This window comes from Pediculus humanus, genomic scaffold, assembly GCF_000006295.1.
Source record: "Pediculus humanus corporis 1103172107369 genomic scaffold, whole genome shotgun sequence".
In the NCBI taxonomy this organism is placed as follows: Eukaryota; Metazoa; Arthropoda; class Insecta; order Psocodea; family Pediculidae; genus Pediculus; species Pediculus humanus.
The window spans coordinates 273,759-286,646 of record NW_002986997.1 but is presented as its reverse complement, the minus strand read 5'-3'; the positions used below and the strand labels follow the sequence as shown (position 1 = coordinate 286,646).

General features: G+C 26.1%; 2 protein-coding genes across 2 annotated transcripts in view; both read left to right on the top strand.

The window, feature by feature from the left end:
* Phum_PHUM010760 (uncharacterized protein) overlaps positions 1-17 on the top strand; it is a gene marked incomplete at both ends in the record, with an annotated part of 2,595 nt that extends 2,578 nt beyond the window's left edge. The window contains one exon of the mRNA XM_002422709.1: positions 1-17. This exon is cut by the window's left edge and continues 5 nt beyond it. Coding sequence (XP_002422754.1) covers positions 1-17 — 17 coding nt within the window.
* Positions 18-505: 488 nt separating this feature from the next.
* Phum_PHUM010750 (uncharacterized protein) lies at positions 506-2,994 on the top strand (the record flags this gene model as incomplete). The annotated part of the gene is made up of 7 exons (XM_002422708.1): positions 506-527; positions 599-758; positions 964-1,154; positions 1,235-1,393; positions 1,473-1,637; positions 1,721-1,941; positions 2,851-2,994. 7 exons carry the CDS (start codon positions 506-508, stop codon positions 2,992-2,994), a joined length of 1,062 nt encoding a protein of 353 aa, XP_002422753.1.
* Between the last annotated feature and the right edge of the window lie 9,894 nt (positions 2,995-12,888).

Sequence of the window (12,888 nt, the reverse complement as noted above, 5' to 3'; positions counted from 1 at the left end):
TTTTGGTAAAATTTTGAATTTTGGTATTAATTTTTTTTTTTTAACCTTTTTTTTTTTTTTTCTTGTTATTAATTTAAAAAAAAAAAAAAAAAAAAAAACAATATATGTAATAGAATTGATGTAAACAAATAAAATAAATAATGATATAAAAAAAAAAAAAAACAAATTATAAACGTGATAATAAGAACATTTGATGATAAGAAAATGTTTGTTTGTTTGTGAACGTGCATAAAAAGTTTTGTAAGAATTTTAAAAAAAAAAATTTATTATTAATTGGTTATTTAAAGATTTTAGTTAAATATTATTTACATTGTTGTAACAACAAACAAACAAACAAAACAAAAGAAAAACAATTGATTATAGAAAAAAAAAAAAAACAAGAAAAAATATTTTTTATTTTTTTTATTTTATATTTTCGTGATAAGAAGTAAATAATAAAAGTGATAATAAAATATATTTTTAATATTTGTGAGTTTTTTTTTTGTTACAAATTATATAAAAAAAAATGTCGGAAGTGATACAAACAGGTAAAAAATTATATAAAATATGATTTTAATTTGTTTTTATGTTTATTAATTTTGTTTGTTTTTGTTGTTAGTTTTGGGTGAAGTTAATCCGGAAACAGTTGGAAATATTTTAACACACGAACACATGCATATAGATTATAGAAAATTTTTTATACCACCCCCGAATACAATAAAAGATTATTTCGAGGGTGAAATAAATCTTAAAAATATCGGTTTCATTCAACGTTACCCGTAAGAATATTTTTATTTATTTATTAATTTCTCGGGGGACCGAATAAGAGAAAAACTAAAATAAATTTCGAAATTTAAAATAGTTTTTTAGTTTTTGTTAAAGTGGTTTTTCTTGTTTTCGGTTGTTATACCTAATTAATTTGTACTTAAACCTTTGACCTTTTTTCGTTTTATTTACATTTTGGATTTTTTTTTTTGTTTTAAGGTATTCGAATGATAGTAATTTATCATTTTTCACGGAGGATTTAAAAAATGCCGTCGTTGATGATTTGAAAATATATAAACGATTGGGCGGAAGTTTAATTGTCGAAAATACAAATCACGGTATAAATAGAAATGTTGAATATTTAAAATATGTTTCTGAACAAACTGGAATTCACGTCGTTTCCGGAACTGGTAAAAAAAAATTTTTCACCCCCCCTCCCCCCCATAAATTGATTGAGTTATTGATTTTGAAAATTTTATTATATAAAAAGGTTTTTATTTGGAATCCGTACAATCGAATTCGACATTGAATAAAAATATCGAAGAATTATGCGATGTCATGATTGAGGATTTGATAAAAGGATGCCCGGAAATGGATGATGTTAAATGTGGTATGATTGGAGAAGTTGCAAGTAATTATCCGATATCAGGTACATGAAGGTACAAACAAACAACACAACCGAACGGATGCAAATACATATTTATAAATTTTTTTGTTTGTTAAACGAGATTTCGAATTGAGATCAATTAAAGCAACTGGAATCGTGCAAGAAGAATTAAAATGCCCGGTTACATTTCATCCAGGACGTGATAAAAATGGTCCTTTTGAAATTATGAGATATTATACGGAATCAGGAGGGGATGGAAGGAAAGCAATCATGTCGCATTTAGATAGTAAACCCCCCCCCCTCATTATTTTATAATTTTTTATTATTTTAACTTGTATTAATTTCACTCTCACTCTTTCTCTTTTTAAGGAACGTTAGAAATTCCAGATTTGATTGATTTTTCAAATGAATACAAATGTTTTTTACAACATGATTTATTCGGAACGGAAGTACTCACTTATCAGTTATCACCCTCTTATCAAATGCCTTCGGATTATGATAGATTAAAAAGGATTAAATATTTAATTGAAGAAGAAAAATTATTGGATAGGATTTTAATGTCTCATGATATACATACGAAACATAGATTGGTAATCATTCTCTCTCTCTCTCTCTCTCTCTCTCTCTCTCTCTCTCTCTCTCTGTTACTTTGTTGTTTTGTAAAGGGGAAATGATTTTTTTTTTTATAAACAAAATGGCGGTTAAATGCAATAAAATTAATATAAATTGATTTGATTTAAAAATTTTAGTCACGTAGACACACTATTACGGGGTCAAAATGTAAATAAGGAGATGATAATGGTTTTTATGGTGATAACAATGAGACGATAACAATTTTATTAACATTTTTTTTCATTTTCTTTTATTTTGTTTGTTTACTTAACGTCGTCGAGATTAACGCCACCACCACCGTCAATAACCGCCACCTCCACCATCAACAACCACCACCTCCACCATCAACAACCACCACCTCCACCACCATCATCAACCGCCACCACCATTAACAACTACCACCTCCACCATCAACAACTGCCACCACCACTACCACCACCATCAACAACCGCCACCACCTCCATGAACAACTGCCACCACTTACGCTTATTATTATTATTAATAAAGTTTATGTAAAAAATTATATTTTTGTTTTGGTTTTGGGGTGGCGGGGTGGGGATAAGGGTAAAATTAACGGGGGTTTACATATTTAAAAAAAAATATTTTTCTTTGTTTTAATTATTATTATTATTATTATTATTATTATTATTATTATTAATCTCTCTTTCGAAAGGTTTTTTTTTTTTTATTTATTCTTCTCGAATTTCTTTTACTTAACAAACGTGCGCGTATAGAATTTCCATCGAAAATGTTTTTATAATAATAATAATAATGATTTTTTTTTGTAAATGTGATGATGATTGCAAAATTTTTGTAAATATTTTTTTTTGTTTTTTTAAATGTTGACCCATAAAAATCATTATTATTATTATTTTTTTATTTTACAGGTTAATTACGGGGGTCACGGATATTTTCACATATTATCAAACGTGATTCCAAAAATGAAATTATTAAATTTTACTGGAGAAGAAATTGATAAAATAATAAATATAAATCCGAAAAATTGGTTAAAATGGAAAAATCCAAAATGAAAAGGAAAATTATTATTATTATTATTATTATTATTATTATTATTTTTGTTAAAAATTATTTTGTTAAATTAAAGTAAAAATAAAAATGGGGGGAAAAAAGGTAAAATAATTTTATATTCCACAACAAAGAACTTTTTTTTTTCTCCGAACAAAAAAAAAGGAAAGGATCATCATCATCATCATCATCATCATTATCATTATCATTATCGTTACTATTATTATTATTATCATCTCGTAAAATTTTAAAAACATCTCTAAATTATTTACCCTTTAGATATTTTCTTTATATATATATTTTATATGGTGAAATTTGAAACCGTGAAAGTGTTTTTTAATTCATTAATGAAATTTACAAAAAAAAAAAAAAAAAAAAAGGTACATACGGAAAATGGGAAAACTGTAGATTTTTATTCATAATAATAATAATAGTAATAATAATAATAATTAATAATGATAGTACGAGTGTGAGGAAATTTTTAAACCTTAAATTTAAACCGTTAACTTTTATTATGTGAATCCCTTTTTTTATCCCTTTTTCCTTTTATTTTTTAACTGGATACTTTTATGTGTGCGTGTGTGTGCGTGTAATGTGTGTGTGAAAATAATAATAATAATAATAATGATTTGATTTATGTTTTATTTGAATAAGTTTTTGTTTGTTAATAAAAATGTTTATTACTTTTTTTTTTTTTTTTTTTTTTTTACAAATTTAAATCTTGTTTAAAGATTTTGTTTGAATAATAATAATAATAATAATAAACGTTGTCAATAATTAAAGAATATTTTTGTTTTTTTTTTTTTTTTTTTTTTTAAATTCTTTTTCTAATAAAAATATTTTTTATTAAAGTTTTTTTTTTTTTTTAAAATCAATAAAAGTTATTGGGTTCAATTTAGTATATATATATATATAAGCTTGTTTTAAAATTTTATTAATAAAAAAACAGCAGCGGAGGGGGGGGGATTTCGATATTAATACCGAAAAAATAATAAAATAAAATTGTTTTTTTTTTTACGATATTTGATATGATGATGATGATGATGATAAAGGTTTAAAATTTGTTAAAAGGTGTAAAAATAATTAAGGGGGGAGGGCGGGAAAAAAAGGTTTTGATGTGGGAGATGCACCGGGGAGAGATTTTGTTACATTTGTAGATTCTGACATCTGGTGGTGGTTTAGGAAAACTATTTATTAAAATGAAAAAAAAAAAAAAGAAATTTTAACGAAATTTTTTTCCCTTCATTCCAATTCTATTTATTTGAAATTTTTCTTTTTTCCAACCATTTTTTTTTTTAAAATAAAATAAAAAGGGAAAATATAAATATTAATAGAATTTTAAATAAAATAAAAATTCATACGAATATAATTCTATTAATATATTAAGTTTTTATGTTGGCATCACTGTCTTCCTGAATCATTACAAAAATGCTTCTATAAACAGTGAAAATATTGATATTTTTCGTTCTGTCATTACCCAATCAGAGTTTTTTTTTATTTTTTTATTTTGTTAATATTGTTTTTTTTTTTTTTATATTATTAATAACAATTTATTTTATATTTCGGCGGTGTTTTTTTTTTTTTTTGTTAATATAAACTGTTTGATAATCGATTTTAATGTTAAATAATGTTGTTACATTTAGTTTTATTTTAAAAGTAAACGTTTTTAATAAGTAAGCTAAGATGCACACCATTTGTTGTAGTTGTTAAAAAAAAAAAAAAAAATTATTTTATATTTTTTTATATAATTTGTTTTATACGACTATTTTATTACTTTTTACCACGGTTAATTTATCGATCTCAATCGATTCGTTATATTTTATCGTTATTATATCGTAAAAAGGTTATAATTTTTTCGCGAAACTTTTAAATTCATTTATACATACATACATATATATATATATATTTAATGACATAATTTTTTAATCAATAATTTTTCATTTTTTTTTTCCTATTAAATTCTTACCTTAATTTTTAATATTAAACAATTTTTATTTATTATTATTATTATTATTATTATTTTACACATTATTTCAGCTTAACTCCAGTGGTGTGCTTTTATTTAAAGTGTTGATAGGTTTTTGTGAATTTTTTATTGTTTTAAAATAAAAAAATTATGTTAAATATTCATATTCGCTTTCATTATAATAAACTTCTTAATCGTTAAATTCAGTTACATATAGAATGTTGGAAAGTTCAACAAGTCATTCATTTATTTATTTTCATCATTTGTAAGTAAAATTTTTACATCATATTAATAATTTCAATAACATTCAGATTTAAAAAAAAAAAAAAAAAAAAAAAATTCTCATGATCGTTTCAAACAAGTTGGTATCAGTAAATTATTTTTTTTTTTATTCGAAACATTTCACCCAACGAATCAATTCAATCAATTAATAATAGTTATGCATACATACCTATTTTTAGTAAGATTTTAATTCAATTGAAAATTTGTATATACAATTAAAATGTTTTCTTTCAAACATTTTCTTTTATCATTTAATCATAATAATAATAATAACTTGAGAAAAGTTTCTTTTCTATTATTATAAAAACGAATTCAATAATTAAATAATCGTTTTTTAAATGTTCGAATATATATATATAAATTTTCAATAAGTTCAATAATAATAATAATTTACTTATACCAACTTTTTTTTTTTTATCATAAAAGTGTGATTATCTGGCATTCCAAAATTCTTTACATTTGTTATCAGTGTAAATATGTATTGTTCCTTTTTGAATAATAATAATAATAATTTAATAAGGTTTATTTTTTATATTAATTTTTTTTAAAAAGCTCGAATATTGCTTTTAAACATTTTACAATAATGTCTCACTAAATGTTTTTTTTTTTTAAATAACAATATAATAAAAAGCTATAAAAAATAATTCATAAAAAAATTTAAAAATAATAATAATAATGATAATGATGATAAAAAAAAAAGTAACAACAAAATATGTATACGTGTATTTAAATAAGAATAATAATATTAGGTCGTTTTTTAAAGGACGGGTTGGGGGGGGGCACATTTAAATGTTAATTTTTTATTAAATCCTTCTCCATTATGCAACATATTATGTTTTAAATGCGACGAATCATTTCCTTTTTATGTATATAACATTTGACATTTTACAAACCCTCTTTTATTATTATTTTTTTTTTAAGCATATAAAAATTTCCGGAAATTATTCAAAAAAGGAACAACAAAAAAAAAAAAAAATCAATTACTAAATTAATTTTTTTTCTTTTTTAAACGTTTTTCATTTTATGTTTTTTATTTATGTATATATATATATATAAACATTAAACGAAATTGCAATTTATTTTATGTTGCAACAAAATGATACTATTCTATATTTCCATTAAAATGTTTTACAAAAATATATATATGTATATAAATGGCGTCGTGTGCATAAAATCATAAAACCCAACGAATGAATGAATGAATGAATGAATGGAAATGAATGTTTTTCTCTCTCTTTTTTCCGGTCTTTTGACACACACACACACACACAAAAATTTTTTTTTCTCGTTTAAAAAAAAAAAAATGGAAGAGAGGAGAGGAAAAAAAAAAAATCTTTTTATTGTAAAAGTTGAATGAATTTATAACAATCGAAATTTAACATTAAATCGTTATTAATCATTTTAATATTTATGTATATATACAAGTTCTTTTTTTTGTTCGACTCGAAATCAAATAAATAATTTTTAATACCATAAACGATTATAATTAGAATACATTATTATTATTATTTTATTGATATATTTACCCGAAAAAAAAATAAATAAATAAATTGCATCTTCTTATTAGTTTTCATTCGTATGATTTAATCGATTTTAAATAAACCTATGTATATATATATATATATATATATATATATATTTCAAATTTAAATTTATAGGAAATCGTATTATTATTATTATTATTATTGATTATTGGTTTTTCAATTTTATCTCAGAGTAGTATTATTATTATTATTTGTGTATTATTTTTGTTGAGGAAACAAAAAGAAAAAATTTTCAAAAGGGAGATAAGTGGGAAAGGGGGAAAGGGGGAGGGAAAAGAAAGAAAGAAAATCTTTTTCACTGCTGTGTGCTGTTATAAAGTGGTGGTGGGTTTAAAATGAAAAGAAATTTCAATCAATAAGCCGCATCTTAGTTTTCTTTTTTCATATGAGAGGGCCTTCCTATTATTGTAGAAAGGAAAGTAGAAATAACAACAGCACCAGCAGCAGCAACATCATCATCATCATCATCATCCATCCTCATCTCTCGAAAATTCTTTAGTTTTTTTTTAGTCATTTTGAAGTATATTCATAAGTGGATTTTCTTTTTTTTTCTTCTTTTTTTTCTTCCTTTTTTTTTCTTCTTTTTTTTCTTCCTTTTTTTTTCTTCTTTTATTTTCTTTTTACTTCTATCTTTTCCTCTTTTACCCTTTCAAGAGAGTCACTCCCTCTATTCGTCACGCGCCATAAATTTTTTTTTTGAATATAAAAAAACATGCTTTTACGCGACCGATCGCGATATACACAATAATTAAAATTATGTTATAATCGTAAATTATTATGTTTGTCGTTGTCGTTGTTGCTGTAAAAAGTAATAATAATAATAATAATAATAAATCGCCATTACTTTTTTCATCCGTGCCTAACTTTTGTTCATTTTAGTTTTTCATCTCTCTCTCTCTCTCTCTTTTCTCTTCTTCTATTATTATTTAATTCAATGGACCGATCGATTGCCTTTTACGATTCATTTTCAAAAGTTTTTTTAAAAAAAAAAAAAAAAAAAAGGAAAAGGAAAAGGAAAAAGGAAAGGGGGAAAAAAAAATTTAAATATTTTCTTATGAAATTCCCATTTTTTTTTTTTTTTTCTATTTTAAAATTTATTTAAATGGCATTTTTATTTATAATGGAAAAAATCAAGAGAAAGTTAAAAACAATTTATTAAATTTTTTTTTTTTTTTTGATATTATTATTATTATTACTTTATTTTATTTTATTTTTTATATTAAAACAAACAAACAAACAAACAAACAAAAAGAGGGGCAATAAATAAAATGTGAAATGGAAAAAAAAAAAAAAAAACATATTATTTATTTATTTATTTATTTATTTATTTTTTTTTAGTTGTTGCGATTTCTTCATTTAAATAACACACGCAAATATTATGCATGCGAATTTGTTTGTTTGTTTGTTTGTTTGTTTTCATTTTTTTCTTCGTCATTTGAATGAATTTTTTTAGTTTTATGTTTTGTGTCTTCTTTTGAATCGGTTGTTTTATTTGGGCCGGTCCTAACATCGCATTTTTTACACAATTTGATATCCGTTAATAATTTGTTTATTTATTTTGACGTGATTTTATTTATATATTTATTTATTTATTTATTTATTTGGTTGTTTTGATTTAATTTGATGAACAACACGCGAAATTAAAGCGTTCAAGGTAAGCACGTTTGTATTTTCGACCTGTCCTCCATTTGGTTTCTCCCCCGCAAATGCTTCCGGGCCCCGGCCCCGGTCCCGGCCCCCCTCGCGTTTCTCGATCCGAATTTTTACGAAAATGTTTTTTTTTTTTTTTTCTTTCTTGTCAAAACTTATTATTTGTCTTGAGTTCTTTAAAATAACTTTGGTAAAATATCGCGGTTTGTTTTTGTTATAAAATTTAAATAAATTTTCCACGAAAGTGGATACAGACCGAAAGTAATAATAATAATAATAATAATAATAATAATAATAATAATAAAATGATGATGATGATGATGATAAATTTCACGGGTGTTCATTTTTCTCGTGTTATTTGAATCGTGACGATTTTCAAGAAAATATTTATGAATTTTTTTTTTTTTTTTTTTTTTCTGGGGGAAGGGGGAAGAGGGTAGGTTATGAAGAGGCATATTATGTTAGGGGGGATTAAAGGGTTCCCCGCGCGAGAGGAGTGAGTAAGAAATGTTACGTAAAACACGTGAAAATTGTTTTTTTGTTTTTTGTAACAGGCACACGGGAGAAAAGAGAAAATTTTGGTTTTTGAATGAATCGTTTCTTTGTTTGTTTGTTTGTTTGTTCGTTGGTTGGTTGGTTGAAAAAGCTTAGAAAATTTCAATTTATTTTCTTTCTTGCTTATTAAAATATCGATTTTATCATCGCAAATTTAAATTTTTTTTTTTTTTTTTTAGAATGTTAGCATTGTTCTCATTAAAGAAATGAAAATAATTAAAACAATTAGTGGGAGAAAATTAAAAAGGGAAAATTTTTTTTAAAACGGAAATTATAAAATTATTAATCCGAGAATTATTGAATTTTTCATTTAAACGATTTTCGAATATTTCAATAAAAATCGATGAAATTCGCGCGCGCGTGTGTATGTGTGTGCGCGTTTGCGTGTATGAATCCGTGTATATAATATTTAGCTCGCATATTTTAGTATTTCAGAGAAAGAAAGAGAGAGAAAAAAAAGGACTTGTTACTCCTCAATTTTTTGAATTATAATAATTGAAGGCGTTTGAAAATTTCGCGAAGGGGGCAGGAGGGGAGGGGAGTCCTGGGGAACCGAAAGGGGTGGTGGTGTAGGGGGAAAAGAGAATTAAATTTAATTTGGTAGTTGTCCCTAAAGTTTTTGTAAAATGGTTTCAACAAAGCTATATGGTAAGAGTGAAATTATAAATTCAAATTTGAACTCAATTTGAGTTTGGGATTTTTGCCAAGCTAATTACCATTTGACAAGGAATACCCTTTTCTTTTTTCTTTTTTTTTTTCTTTTTTTCTTTTTTTCCATTTTTTTCTCTTTCCTTCCTTCCCTTTTTTCGGGGTTTTTAACGGGATTTTCGTTCTCTTGAAACCAGATGACTAAAAAACCTCTTTTCAAAGAGGGGTAAAAACGGGAAAAAAGGGAAAAGAAGAAGTAAAAAAAAAAAAAAAAGAAAAAAGAATAGAGAAGTAATTTAGTATAATCCAAATCAAAACGCCATTCAGTGTTTTTTTTTTCTTTCTCTCTCTCTCTCTCTCTCACTCTTTTTTCCCGACAGGATTTTTCCACCTTCATTATCATTTTTCTGTTGGAAAAATCGAGTGTTTAAAATTTCAATACCGTATGTTTTTTTTTTTTTTTTTTCGATTTCACGATTTCACGAATTTTAATTTTTTTTTTTTTTTTCTCTTTGATGAAAATTATTTTTTTGTTTTTTTTTCCTCCGTTGCACGTCCATTTTGTTTTTTTTTTTTTAAGGTGATTTTTAAATTCGATCGCGGTAAATTAAAACAAAAAACAATGGCAAATGTCGGTTTTGACTCATTATCATTATTAAAATATTTTGAATAAAAGGAAAATTAGAGTAAAAGTATTATTAGAGTAATTTTGTCATTATTTATCTCTATTATATGTCATATTAAAGTCATTTAGTTAAGACACGCGCATATTGTTTTGTTAGCTTGTTATATAATAAATCCTCACGGGTTTTCCTCGAACTTTGGGGTAAATAAGAAGAAGAAGAGACTCGGGTAAACCAGTAGAAAACTTTTTCCGACTGTTTTTAGTTGATCCTCGAGGCATTTTATTTGTATTAGTAGTAGTAGTGGTAGCAGTAGCACAATCAAACGGCGGTAGAAGAAGTTTGAAGTTTCCCTTTGGTGTATACACCAAATAGGAAGGCAAAACCCAAGGGTAATTTTCTAGTTTCACGACTTTTATATTAAATTTACTTGTTTTATTGGTTTGCGGCGCGCGTGAAAAGACGACGCGAATTTTACGCCGCGAGGGTCCAGGAGAGGACGAAACCGTTTTATCTCGGGTTTTTACGAAAGATCTAGAACTAAAATTAACTCCGAGAGTCAAAAATCGAGTTTTCCATTTCTCTCTCTCTCTCTTTCTCTCTCTCACGTCGTAAGAATTGTTGGGTATTTTTGTCGTTTCAAAAAAAAAAAAAAGGAAAAAAAATTTAATTTGATTAATAAGAAATTAATGATTGTAAAGTTTGTTCGGAAAAGTAAAAGGTTACGTTAAAAGTTTTGTGTGAGTTTAAAAATTTTAAGGATTTGTCGGCGGAAGACATTTTTAAAGGCAATTTGTCATAATCAAATCGAGGGGATGATGATGATGATGATGATGACGAAATCGATATTTATGAAGGAGGGGGGTGAGGAAAGACGTGGATGGGACATTGTTCGTTAAGTATACTATAATGTTGTTGTTAACTTGTTTTAAAGTTTACATTTAATCGATGAGTTTTATGAGAATAGATGACCGTCGTAGATGATGATGGCGGTGGTGGTGGTGGTGGTGGTGTTGATATCATTTTAAAAATGGCGGTCGAAACAAGATGCGGTCGATGAATTTTTTTTTTTTTTTCTCTCTCTCTCGTAAGAAAGAAAAAATAAAGTTCGTCCGGAAAATTTCATATTAATAAAATAAAATTTGAGATAATGAATGACAAGGAGAGAGGGGGAGAGAGAGAGAGAGAGAATGAAAAAAGAGAGTTTTACCTGGGTTGTAAAGAGTCCGGTCGGTCGGTCGGTCGTTTTTTCTCATTATTAAAATCTCGGATCGTAAAATTTTGAAAATTCACCCTTGGAAATTCGCATTTTTTTCCCTTTATATTCACTATCCGGGTCCTCAGGTACGTTTTCAATTTTTTTAGAAAAAAAAAAAAAATCTTTTTTCGTTCGATCGTGACGAGAACATCATCATCATCATCATCATTTTGTTTTTTTTTTTTTTATAAAAAATTTTATTTATTCCTTTCGATAACGGTCGTTTGTATCTGTGTGTGTGTGCATCATTTTTTTTTTAAAAGTTATTCTTTCGGTCGTTTTACGTTATATATATATTAAAAAGTTAAAACGAAATATGGAGGGGAAAAAAAAAGAAGAAAAGAAAAGAAAAAAGAAAGAAAAAAAAATTATTATTATAATCAAAGACGATTTCTCGCTGAGTCGAGATTCTTGTTGCCCCCGCCGTTTGATTTATTTTCGGTGGATTATACTAGGCCTGGAGAATGTGGGCCCGAGTGAGTTTCAGAGGAGGAGGAAGGATGGATGGGGGGGGTGTGGGAGTGTGAAAGGGCTTGTGATAAAAACGGCGAAAGAATCCCGCTGACAATTTTATGAAACTGTAAACCTCAATGAAAGCCAAGACCGAGAAAATTGATTGCTTATTTTTTATTTTTTTTTTTTTTAGATTTTTTTTTTTTTTTTTTGCGCCCGCGCCCGCGACCCCGAATGAAAATATTAAATTGAAGTCGACTCCGTTCGGGCACGTGAAAGATATATTATTTTTAAAATAATAATAATAATAATAATGATAATAATAACAACAAGAACAACAACAAAAACACTGGCAATATTGAGTTTTTTTTTTTTTTCAACATGATGGGGGGGAACAACAACATTAATAAAATTCTTAGTTAGAAATGGTTGCGAATGAAAGAAAATTAATAAATTATTAATGGTTTGATGAAGTTTAACCGGACAGTTGTTTGCGGAAGCAACAACAACAACAACCAACAAACAACAACGACGACTTCGAGACAAAAACAACGCGAGAAAATTTTTTAATTTAATAGAGAAATAATTACACACTTTGTGACGTTGATGTGACGAGAGGAACAGACTTCACCTTATTCGAAGAAAATGATGATGATGATGATGATGATGATGATGATGATGATGAAAGCGAAGTAATAACATTAAAAATAAATCTTTAGAGAAACAAAACTCTCTTAAAGATAAATTAAACTTGTAAAAGTTTACGGGCAAACAACGAAAATGGCGAAGTAAAAAAAGGAAAGAAAATTGTCGGATGTGAATCCATCAAAAGTTTTGATAGATTTACGCGGAATCAATCGCACATCTTTTGTTCTCTCAATCTTTTACCGGGGAGGGGGGTTTCTCTCCCTATCCCCTCT